Source organism: Podarcis raffonei, chromosome 10 (genome assembly GCF_027172205.1).
Source record: "Podarcis raffonei isolate rPodRaf1 chromosome 10, rPodRaf1.pri, whole genome shotgun sequence".
Taxonomy (NCBI): Eukaryota; Metazoa; Chordata; class Lepidosauria; order Squamata; family Lacertidae; genus Podarcis; species Podarcis raffonei.
Genome location: NC_070611.1, coordinates 35424947 through 35437459, shown reverse-complemented (window position 1 = coordinate 35437459; position 12513 = coordinate 35424947). Strand labels below are relative to the sequence as shown.

The window sequence follows — 12513 nt, the reverse complement described above, 5'->3', positions numbered from 1 at the left end:
TGGCTGCCTTTACAAAATACATAAACATACACAAAACAAACATAAAATTGATCAGGAAAAGATAAATGATACTGCCACTCCAGTCTATCAGTTAAAAGTTCAGAAGCTTGTTACTAAGCTATCAGTGAAATCTGGACATTTTATTGTTAAACTGTTATGTTGACTGTGGTTTGGCTGAGAAAACACAGCAGATTAGCCTGAACTGAGCCCAAGACAACTGCCAAATCCTCTATCCAGTAGCAGATGGCGCAAGAACTTTAGGAAGCCTTAAAAACAGGAACAGTAAACATTTTTTAATCTGGAGGCTACAGTTCCCATTTTAAAAACCGGCCAGTGGGCTGCACCACACATGCACTCGCTGTACGTCATGCACATATGGTGGAATAAAAAATAAATCAGAAAGTGAAAATACATGCAAGAGCCACTTTAAACACTTTCCTGCTAAAAATGCCACTTTAAACTCTGGCAATCATATGATACACAAGAAAAAACAATGTCAGTAATAGGTGTTGCACATTTTTAGCAAGGAGGTGCTCCATCTTCATTTCCTACTGTCCCATGCATTTATAGTCCCATGCATTTATACTTCATGATAAAAAAACCAAGTAGTTACAGTTGATGAACCATAATTTTTCCAACTGTTTTGATTGTTTGGCAATTTTTGTTGTGTTTCAGGCACCAAGCCATGGGGATCCCCTGTCCTGTGGCTGCTGGTGCAAGGGATCTTGTTTAAGCATTGCTTTTCTCCCACATAGGCTAGGGTATTTCAGGAATAACTGTATTCTGTCCACAGCTTCTGATTCGCAATTCTATCTTGATTTCTCTTTATCATTACTTATGTCTGTCTAACCTGTTAGGTACGGATTCACAGATTTCCATATAAAAATGTTACGCCTTGCACTGCGGAATGTCAACAGCCTTTCAAAGGTCTCTGTAATAATTTGTTGTTTGTTTGGGTGTGTGTTTTTTAGACAATAAAGGGAGGTATTACCTGTCTGCATCCACCGTCACATCATGAACCCCTCTTTGAATAACATCTCGGGAGGCTGCGATGTCTGGAATTCGGTTCAAGCTTCTTGTATACAGGTTGAGTCCTCCATCTGTCATGTAACTGAAAATAAAAATATATAATTTTAATCATGAGCAAATGCCACCAGCTGGTGCTGCCTATTTATATATAGCACTGTCAATGCAGCGCTGTGGCAGAGTGAAAGAAAGAGTTGAAGTTTTTGATCTGCAGAATTTAAACTCTAAAGCAGGGTATTACCAATTTCATCAAGGTGAACCTTACTAAGAACCAAACAAAATGTGAAGTGGTAGCTCTGTGTACAGGACATCTCGTGATAACAGCAGTCAGCACAAAGGGGAAGAGCTATAACTCAGTAGTACAGCACATGCATTGTTTACAGAAAGCTCCAAGGTCTAAATCCTGGCAAAAGGATCAGGCAGAAAGATTCTTTTCTGTCCAATGCCCTCAAGTGCAACTGCTTGTTAGAGTAGATAACACTGGCGTAGTTGGACAACCATTCTGGCCTAGCAGCTTCTCCCTTCCAGAATACTTATTTATGCTTCCCAGCAATTAAGTGGGTGCTTAACCATCTCCCACTGTATTGATTTTCTTATTAAATGCACACCTCCACAGCTGCTATTTGTTCCATGACAAAAACCATACGGGTACCTGTATCATACATAGTGAAACCTCCTACACCATCATTGTTGTCCACATTTGAAGTGCCCCCTTCCACAGCTGTCATGCCTAGTTTGCCCCTACGTCTGGAGAACAACTGCTTGAATTTTGTTGTAGCAAGGGAAGGAAGGAAGGACTGAGGAGCAGTTCCTACCTTGCAGATAAGGAATAGAGTAACATAGAGAACGGTAAACTGGTGTTACAGTAAACATACCCAGAAGCATCAATAAACATCGAACTGCAGATCTCTACAAAGGAAGCAGCCATACAGAACCATGGTAACTAGGAATGGATTGGGCTGTTCACTTGTCAGGTGGTACAGTCCTCTCACACGGAAAAGCACTTGACAGGAGATGCTTCCATGTGAAATGCGCTTGTCAAAATTTGCCGCCTCAGGCTTGAAAACTCTCCTTCCATCTGAGACAGTTTTGCTGGGGATACAGTTATTCGACAGAAATGCTTCAATATGACCAATTCCTATGTGAAAGCTGAGTTGGCCAACTCTGTGAGAATCTCAGTGAAGCAAATGAATGATGAAAGGGGGATGGGGTGGAATATACCCTTGAGTATACCCAGGACTCATACACTTAGTCCTGGTAAAGACAGATATCAGAAAAGTGAAAGTGGAGGACCATAAATGGTGCCTTAATCTTTCTTTTATTATGATATATACACACAGCTGCCAACAACCAAAAGAAGGACTGACACACTAACTATACTGGCGCACACCTCCTGGACTAATTAAGGCCTATTCTTTATAGGATACAGGCAGGAGAAGGACTTCAGTGATAAGACCATATGTTCACCATCTCAGGTTCAATCCATTATAAGTTCAGACAAGGTTGTCATAGAATCAGAGCTGGAAGGGACCACAAAGGAATCATTTTGCCCAACACAGGCATCGAACCCACGACCATGAGATTAAGAGTCTCATACTCTACCAACTGAGCTATCCTGCTGGAGGCCAAGGACTCTTGTCCAAAATCCATGGAAAGGTGCTCTCTATGGGTTTAAACTCTTTCCCATGTAAGTGGTCCACCTGCATTTACAGGCTTGAGAAACTGATGCAACCAACAGAATGGTTATAATAATGGGAAGCTTACCTTGCTATTATTGTTATATCATCTTATTTTGGTATGTATTGTTATCTGAATTGCTTCTTAGGGGCAATTTCTTTATTAGTCATTTTCAGAAAGTCTTGTGAATGAAATGGGGGCCGGATTCCACACCAACCTATGGTATTAGAACTCTGAAGTCATATCTGTAGGCACTGGAACCACTTATGGATGTGATCTTGCACCCAGAAATACAAACATGAATGTTGCTTTCCATTGGATACAAGATGGTGTATATTGTATGATGCCTTCTGCCAGGGAGGGGAGGGGATGGGACTCGATTGCAGCCTTCATTCCTATAGAACTACAAAGGTAAGAAAATGGAGGAGAAGACTTCAAGACTCAAGACTTCAATGCATTTTGATTCTTACATGGTAGTGCATTAGTAAAGAGGCTGAACCTCACAAGAAACAGGCCCCTCTTCCATTAATTCCTAATTACTGCTGGATTCTCATCCCCAAGTGTTTAAAGTAATTAAAGTGGGAATGAAAGAGGAAAGAGAGATAAGACTTGACATGCCTGAATGAAGCATGAATTTTCAGTGCTTATTATTCATTTTTTGCTCTTTATTCTAACGCAGAAATGGTACTTAAAAATATTCTGGCCAAGAGCGCTGCTGCTTGCTACTATTTACCAAGTCATTCTCATTATGGATGTCAAAGGAGACAACTTAATTTATTCTCTAAGGTGATAAACTAATTAATACATATTTAGTCAAGCAGTACAAAAACTGTTAATCGGTATATGTCACAAGCAAAATATTCAAGGAAAAATTAGCTGAGATAGAAAGTCTCACACTGCTTTGAATGCTTTCACATGAGTCATTAAGTTGCATAGCTGCACAAAGTTTCTTATACTAGATAGTGGCTGGATTTCAGGTGAGTGCAATCTGCTTTTTTCTCATTTTTCAACCAGATTTCCAGGGTCCATCAGTCAGGACCAACCAGAAAATGTAAAAACAATTCTGGAGTATGACACTTGAAGAAACTTTCAGAGCTCAATTCTATGCATGCTTACACAGAAATCAGTGGCACCAAATTCCATGGAACTCTCAAATCAGTGAGCAATCAGACATACAGCTCTATCCCAAGCAGATTTACTTGGAAATAAGCACCACTTCCTTGAATGGGTCACACTTCCTCTTAGGAACACAGCCTTGGTTTCAGACATGGAGACTGAAATTCTCTAATTCTGATTTCAGTCTTTCATACTTTGAAAGGCAGACAGACACTCAACAACCTGACCATGGTATTCAACATCAGCTGCAGCTTCCTGATCAGACCCAAGGGAAGTCCTATATAGAGCACATCACAGTAGTCCAGCTGTGAGGACACCAACACATGAACTGCAGTGGTCAAGCTATTCTTGTCCAGGAAAGGGTGTAGCTGGCATACCAACCTAAGATAATGGGCAGACCTTCGCACAGAGTTTCCCTGAGTCTCTCATAGCAAGGATGAATCTAGGGGCACCTCCAAACTTGTCCCTTCAGAGAGATTGCAACCTTGCCCAGAAGTGGAGAATTCCCTAACTCCTGAATATGGGAACCACTCACCCACGGAGTCTCCATTTTACCATGATTCAATCTCTGTTTTTTGACCCTTATCCAGCCCACCACTACAGCTAGCCACGAGCACAAAAGCACCCCCTGACTCAGATATAAGAGGAAAAAAAGGGATGGATGTCATCAGTATGATGATGATACAATGCCCTAAATCTCCTAATGGCCAACAGCTGATCACAGGGCAGCTTACAAAATAAACACACAAAAATACATAGCATAATTAAAAAACCATACCTCCCTCCAACACACAGTTTAGAAACCCATAGATTTTTTAATTAGCCAAAGGCCTGGGAGAAGAAACGACTAAACAACAACAATAAATCTATATCAGTGAACACCCAACAGTGTGATGAATAACTCATCTATACCAGCATTTTAAAGATATCTATGTGGCCATTGTTGGAAAAACACTTGTGCTTAAACCCCCATCAAATTGCAAGCAGTACTGAAATTCAGAAGTGCCCCAAAGCAGTCCCTACTAGATAAAGTTAATAAATGTTACCTTCCCATCTCTTGAGGTTACTCCTGTGGTCAGATATAAAATGCACAACCAATAAACTCCAGAAAAGCTTATTTCTCAATAGAATGAATCTGACAAGTAGGTATTGAAATTTCACGCCTGTAAGAAACAGGTTTTTGTTTGCCCCCATTTAAAACATGTCTGCCATCTACCAACTGGAACAAAATAAACCTAGAGGGAATGGTGTGCACAGCAAAATGAAAACTTTGTTTGTAATCTCTTTCTCATTTAATTATGATTCATTCCAATGTGCTAAGATCATTATAGCACACACATTCCTTCTGTTTTTTGGCCCCTACTAAAATAAGGAACACATCTACCATTAATGTTAAGAAGAGGATCAAATTCAGTCTTACACATTTTTTGACTCACAAAACCAAACACCTGTCAAGAATGGTGGACCAGAATTGTTTCTACAGGGGCAGATTGACCGGATGCCCCACCACAAGGCTGATGCTAAAGTTTTAGGCCCAGATTTTTAAGCCATACACTGGGAGCTGGGGCAAGATAAGATACCCCAAGATTGGTGGCAAACAAATTTCCCTGAAGCATTTTTGTTTCCAGGGGGCTGGCCTAACTTAGCCTCAGACACATCAATAACACGAGATGACTGAGGGTTTTTCATTCTCTCTCTGCCTCTCCTTTCTCCATGACTTTAAAGGACGAAAGAAAGATGGTGCATACCTTAGGGAGCATCACTATAATATATATTTTGGGGGCCAACCCACCCAGAAAATACATTTCGAATCATATGGTGCTTATAGTGGTCACATCAAACAAGAAGAACATTGTGTGTTATGTGAGGGTCTGGGGAAGCAAACACTTACCCGCTGTTGATGTCATCAGCACGGAGGCTCTTCCCAAGAATGTCCCCATCACTCATGTATCCTCCAACATCAACATCAGAGGAAATGTCCAGATCACTACTTCCTTTTTCACTCATGTCTATCTGGGGTATGTTCCCAAGGCGAGAAACAGCTGCACGGCGAAGAGGCGTGGTATACATAAACCGAGAAGGGTCAGTATGGATAAAGCGACTAGCACCACTGCGAGGGTACCCTCCACCCAGGGAAGGAGCATCGCCTGCCTGGAGACGAGGACTAGCTTGTCCAAGCCTCCAGGTCACTGGAGAGGATCGGCTTGTCAAGCCTGGGATGCTTCGCCCATTCACTTCGGTTGTTACAGTACTGTCAAAAGTTGTCTCCAATGTGCTGTGAAGCAAAACAAAAACTGATGAACTGTGCTTTCTATACTTCTGAGCATAGGGAGGGGAGAGACAGTAAAAGTCAGAACAAAAACAAAGTTTATATTTAATGCATTCATTTTCCTACAAGAACAAATCCTTTATTCAACACTTTCAAAGAAAGGATACTTTTTTGTTTCATCATTTTACTGCAGGTGGATTTTGAGAAGAATAAGTGTGGAAAATCAAAATGCAACATCTCAGTGGAAAATAAGGGTCTTTCATGCTCAACATATACAGAAGTTGCAGCTAATCTCATGGTGGCATTTTAGACAGCTTATCCATTTTTAGCATTTCGGCTGTAAATGAAAATGTTCTGTGGTTTAGATGGACAGTGGCCTTGACTGGATAATCCCAGTTTCTGATCTGTCCCACATCTTTCTTTCCTGCCAATCTGTCATTACTGCTGTACTATTGCATCTCTCAATATCCATAGGACATATGTCCATTTAGCATATGACCTATACTTGTAAAATCCAACATACATGGACCCATTTTGTGCAATTAGTATTTAGAAAAATATTTGAGAGCATTGTCTATATGGTTTGGGTCTATGTGTGTTGGATTTTACACATGTAGGACCTGTTAAAACTTAATTAAGGCACTTAATTAAGGCATGGAGTTTGGAAGAAGAAGATGCAAGCCCCACCACACAAAGTGGTGTGTGTGTGTCTAACTCATCAGGAGGAAGGGTCATAGTTCAGACGTACAACACATATTTTGATGCAGAAAGTCTTGGGTTCTCCAGATAGGACTTGGACAGACCCCTTGCTGAAACCCTGAAAAGTTCAGGCGTAGACAATACTGAGCTAGAAGGACCAGGGGTCTGACTTGATAAAAGGGAAAGTCCTATGTACCGTATTTTTTGCCCTATAGGACGCACTGTCCCATAAGGCGCACCTAGTTTTTTGGGGGGAAATAAAGGGGAAAAAATTATTTCCCCCCCAGGCGCAGGGCTGGGGCGGGGGAGGCCCGAGCTTCCCCCGACCCCAGCCCCCAAACAGGCAGCTCTCTGCAAGCCGTGGGAGCCCAGCGGGAGCGCTCCCGCTGCTTGCGGAGAGGTCCGCGAAGCCTGGGCGCGCTGATCTCAGCGTGCGCAGGCTTCCGCATGCTGGCAACTCTCCGCAAGCAGCGGGAGCGCTCCCGCTGCTTGTGGAGAGGTCTGCGAAGCCTGGCGAGCGAGAGGGGTCGGTGCCCACCGACCCCTCTCGCTCTCCAGGCTTCAGCGAAAGCCTGCATTCGCCCCATAGGATGCACACACATTTCCCCTTCATTTTTGGAGGGGAAAAAGTGCGTCCTATAGGACGAAAAATACGGTACTTAAATCCCAGGATAAGGAGAGATGGGGGAAGAATGTCAGTTGAATAGGGAGCAATGGTGTGCTCTTGCTCCTTTCTGTGAGCATGGGTTGAATTGCATATTGACAGGCATTGCCCAATCTGACACATTTCATTCATGGAATTTAAGGAGGCTGCTACTTAACTGGATAGCACTGGCAATAAGAAAACTGGCAAAAATGATATTGGGTGCACATCTTCAAGGTTTCTCCTTGCAAAACCCACACACTTTCTGCTTCAACCCATATATATTTAACCAATTGTGAAATAGTACCTGTGGCTTATTTGAGTTCCCCTAAGGCTCGACATAGTTTCTTCCAAGTTCTGCCTCAGATCTGCTATATTCTTCACAGTTCTCATTCTTCTAGCTTCAGGATCTTCCCCTGCAACGAAACAGCGTATATAGCTAACAATATACTGCACATGCAAAAATATAAGAAGAGATCTCCATCATCATTCCAATAACATATCTCTGAATCTTCTCTAATATGAAACAGACAATGACTTCTAGCATGCAAAGTTATTTCATAACAGCAAATTAGCTGATGCTCTGTATGGGGGAAGTGTGGGGGTGGCAAAAAAACAACAGCAGAGGTGCCTGTACTCACACCTTGAGAAAGTATAAAGTGCCTTTCCCCTCTTCCTGCACTCCCTCTACCCACTTTTCCATTGAATTTGTGAGGAATCTTTAATTAAAAAGTTGATAATAAAACTTAAAACTACATTTTTTAAAAAAATAATCAAGATTTATAGATAATTTTGAAGGTTTTGTTAAAAAGAATTTAAAATTAACACTGCTGTCAATCACAAAATGCCCAGTGTGGAGTGTACGATGTGGCACACAGTATTAGCCATGCAGGTATGGCATAACACAACATTAGAGGTGCTTGCCTGCTGGGTTTTTTTGTGGCAGTCACACAATATTGATTTTACACACCCACACCCAGAGAGAGAGAGAGAGAGAGGGAGAGAGAGAAAGACCTTGTTGTCTACAAACCACAGGGAACATAACCTGGTTCCAGGGAAAATATACAAGGTGACCAACCACATTCTCTTCTGCACGGGCATGGAACACCCACATGCACTCAACATACATGACGTCCGCCCTGTGGAACACCCTCCCATCAGATGTCAAAGAGATAAACAACTACCTGACATTTAGAATTAGGGAATTTTTAAATGTGTGAAGTTTTAATCTATTTTTAATCTTTGTTGGAAGCCGCCCAGAGTGGCTGGGGAAACACAGCCAGATGGGCGGGGTACAAATAATAAATTATTATTATTATTATTATTATTATTATTATCATACAGACGGCAGACACACATGCCTGTCTGTCTCTCACACAACCACACATATATGCCTCCTTTCCTCTCAGTCCAGGTGCACCTGTCCCTCTCTCTCACATACCACACATGTACACACACCTCCCCGCATCTTGCACACACAAACACTTACATATACATCACATAGACCTTCCTCTGTCCAGCTTCACCTTTCCCTACTCCTGCAGACCCCACATACATAGTCTCTTTTCTCTCATATGAACGAAGACCTCATATAGATATTTTCTTCTTTTCCTCACCCACCCACCCCATATACAACCCTTCCTTTTTCAAACAAAGCACACGTACATACCTTTGTCCTGTGTTCACACAGACACACACACACACTACATGAGCAGCAGCAGCACCCATTGAAAAGAGCGCCTCCCTGGGGCAAAGGCAGCACTTGCCAGCAACTTTCCCTCGCAGCCAGACCAGGGTAGCCTGAATATGCAGGACACCCCCACTACTCCTCCATCCCAATTTCTTTTTTTAAGTAAGCCCCAGCACAGGAAAAAGGAGACACTGCCCCTGGCTAGCAAGTAAGGGTGGGGGCCTCAGCTAGTGTTGTGCGGGGGGGGGGGAGCACTGGGTACATACAAGCTTTAGACTCTATACATAAAATATATCCAGATTCAATAGACATGAGTATTCATGAGTACAATTTAAAGATATACAAAATCTAAACTGCAACAACTTAATTCTAAACTCTCACTTGATTTTAAGACCTGCCAATTATTATTTATTTATTCTAGCAGCAACGTGCCAATTTCTATAGTATTTAATTGGAACATGGGATTTACAGGTCGACACAGCACACTTTACTACATATTAATACCATCCCCTACCACACAGTTAAGAAGGGAACTTTGCAAGACTTCCTCCCGGGGGAGAGACTCTTTGAGTATTGAAATTGATCTGGGGTGGTTTGACCCTTAGCAGCAGGTGAGATTTTCTACCTGTATGTGCAGGTCATACTTGGCCACACATTTTATGCGAGAATGGCATAAGTTCTACCTTGTTATACTTTAATAAATATAACCTTTCCTTATCTTGACGAGCCTTCATTCTGGTTTGTGTGCTCCATGAGATCAGGAATGTGTCATAGGCTTGCATACCCTTACTCCCACTCCTTCTCCTCCCTAATCCCCTGCTCCCCTCACCACAAGGAGGTATTAACAACTAAAATTGCATGGTAACAGAATCCCATCTTCAGGCAATTCTGTGATCTTTTTGCTCTGCCATTAAGTGCTCAACAGAGGGAAGAAAGCAGAGAATATGTGAGAGGATTCCGTGCGCCAAGGCCAGCTCATAAATATTGGAGAAGACATGATTTTCAGTACATATTTAAATGACCTTCATAAAATAAAATGATAGGGATGCTGACAGAGCGTGCAAATAATGGGTTTGTAATGTAATGTTTAACCTGCTTATAAGCCTCATTTCTGGCTCCTTGCTTGGTTCTGAACTCCAGTGGCAGAGTGTCATGCTCTGGCACCGGGGGGGCGGAGAGCATGCGAGGGCGGGACTGGCGCGCGTCCCAGGAATGTGATGCACCACCTGTAGGGGCGTGGCATGCGTCCTGGGGGCATGGTGTGCCGCCCGTAGGGGCATGGCGCCCAGCACGGGCAGGGGGGCAGCCGCGATGGCACCCTGCCGGGATCGCGCTGCTGGGGGAAGTGCGCTCCCACAGCATGCCTCTTCCTCCGCTAGTGCTGAACTCACAGATGATGGGGAGGGTTCTACAGCTTTCAGGGCTTCAATGGAGCAAACGTAAGCAAGGATGTGAAGAACTTTCCTAAATCGTATGAAAACATGCCTGCACACATGCAAAGGTCAAACATGCTTAGAACACTAAAAAGAAAAGCAAAAAAGCTAATCTTTTTAGGAATTCTTACTTCTGACAATTCAGCTGCATACTGAGCTATAATGAGTTCACACATCTCTAGGAATTATGCCTCTCAAGATACCACAAAAGCATCAGCTTCTCTTTCTCCTGAGGACTGGTCCCTAGCTATTCTTGCTTAATGCCAAAACAGAGCCAAGAAAGATGCCTGTTGATTTTCAAATTCAACATCCCAACAGCTTTTGTGTGTAGAGATGCTCATATAGTGTGAAATATTATTGTTGTTTGTCATTGTTATGATGCTTGGTTATAACTAACCTGCCACAAGAGTCAAATTTATTTGTGATCATGCACAGGAAAACCAGCTGTGTTTTTATAGCAACAAAAAGTAGGGAACGGAGTTGGTGCAAAGTATCTCTACAAGAAGAAGAATCTTATTAACTTCTGTATGTATAAATCAGAAGTTCATTACATATCACTATGTACACAGAAAATCAGAATAATTTGTGGGTGTTTAGATGACCGGAGGCAGGGATTTTACGCCAGTACTCATATTAATACATCATACACTTAGCGACTAAGAGTTTCCCCTAAGTCAGGCGTGGGAAACTTCTGTCCCTCTAGATATTGCTAAACTACAAATCCCATCTTCCCTGACCATGGGCCATGCTGCCTGGGGTGGATGGGAGCTGCAGTTCAGCAACATATGTAGGGGCCAAAGGTTCTCTCTTCCTGTCCTATGTCCAAACATCTTCACATAGTGACAATGTGAGCATTATTGATTAGACAGAAGGGTCCAGAAGGCCGAAAGGTAGATCAAGAGTAATATATGCTAATCAAATAAATAAAACAAATACAAAAGAAAAATAATGTGCATATTATTATTAAATTTGTATACCACCCTCCCTCCGTAGCTCCCAGAGTGGCTGGCAACAGAAAAATACAAAAAGAGAACACAAAATACATAATAAAAAAACAACAAAAACAAACCAATAACCCCCCTCCCACAAACACATTTAAAAGGACTTAGAATGTTAATCAGCCAAAGGTATGGTTGAAGAGGAACATTTTTGCCTGGGGCCTAAATATATGGAATGAAGGGGTCAGACATGCCTCTCTTGGGAGAGTACTCCACAAACAGGGAGCCACCACAGAAAATATCCATTCTCATGTTGGCACCGTCTGGACCTCTCATGGACAAGGCACACAAAGAAGCATCTCAGATGAGGATCACAAGGTCCAGATCGGTTCATATAGGGAGAGGTGCTCCTTGAGGTTTTGTGGATCTGAGCCAGAGTCAAAACCAACACTATGAATTACTGGCAGCCAGTGCAGCTGGGCAAGGATTGGTGTAATATGTTCAAACTGCCTTGCCCCAATGAGCAACCCAGCCACTGAATTCTGCACCAACTGAAGCTTCTGAACCATCTTCAGAGACAGCACTATGTATAATGTTGTTGCAGTGATCTAACCTAGAGGTTATCAGAGCATAGATGACAAATGTTAGGCCATCTCTGTCCAGAGAGGGGCACAGCTGGGCCATCAGCCAAAGCTGATGGAAGACACTCAGTGCCACTGAGGCCACCTGAGCCTCAAGCAACAGCAAAGGATCCAGGGGTACCCCAAAACTATGTACCCACTGCCTTCAAGAGCACCCAACCCCCACATCCATCTGGCTTAGAGAACCACCTGCTAACCATGTCTCAGTCTTATCTTAAATGTGCTTTAGTTTGTTGGATATAATCCAGTCTATTACCGAAGCAATCCAAATATGTTACAATTGTCCAGTCTGGAAGTAGTGCTAAACAATAGCCTGGGTAGCGTTAGGATCATGTGGTTCTCTCTGTTCTCTCCTTTTCCAGTATAGATGCAAGGAGGAGA

At 42.6% G+C, this 12513-nt stretch overlaps 1 protein-coding gene across 11 annotated transcripts in view; it reads right to left on the bottom strand.

Moving 5' to 3' along the window:
• Nucleotides 1-12513, bottom strand: part of NAV3 (neuron navigator 3) — a 424678-nt gene that overhangs the window by 94602 nt on the left and 317563 nt on the right. For all 11 annotated transcript variants that reach the window (XM_053405009.1, XM_053405010.1, XM_053405000.1 and 8 more), the window contains 3 exons: nt 7738-7846; nt 5711-6094; nt 992-1111 (listed from right to left, as the gene is read on the bottom strand). In XM_053405009.1, the coding sequence (XP_053260984.1) occupies nt 992-1111; nt 5711-6094; nt 7738-7846 (613 nt within the window). The remainder of the gene's footprint in view (nt 1-991; nt 1112-5710; nt 6095-7737; nt 7847-12513) is intronic.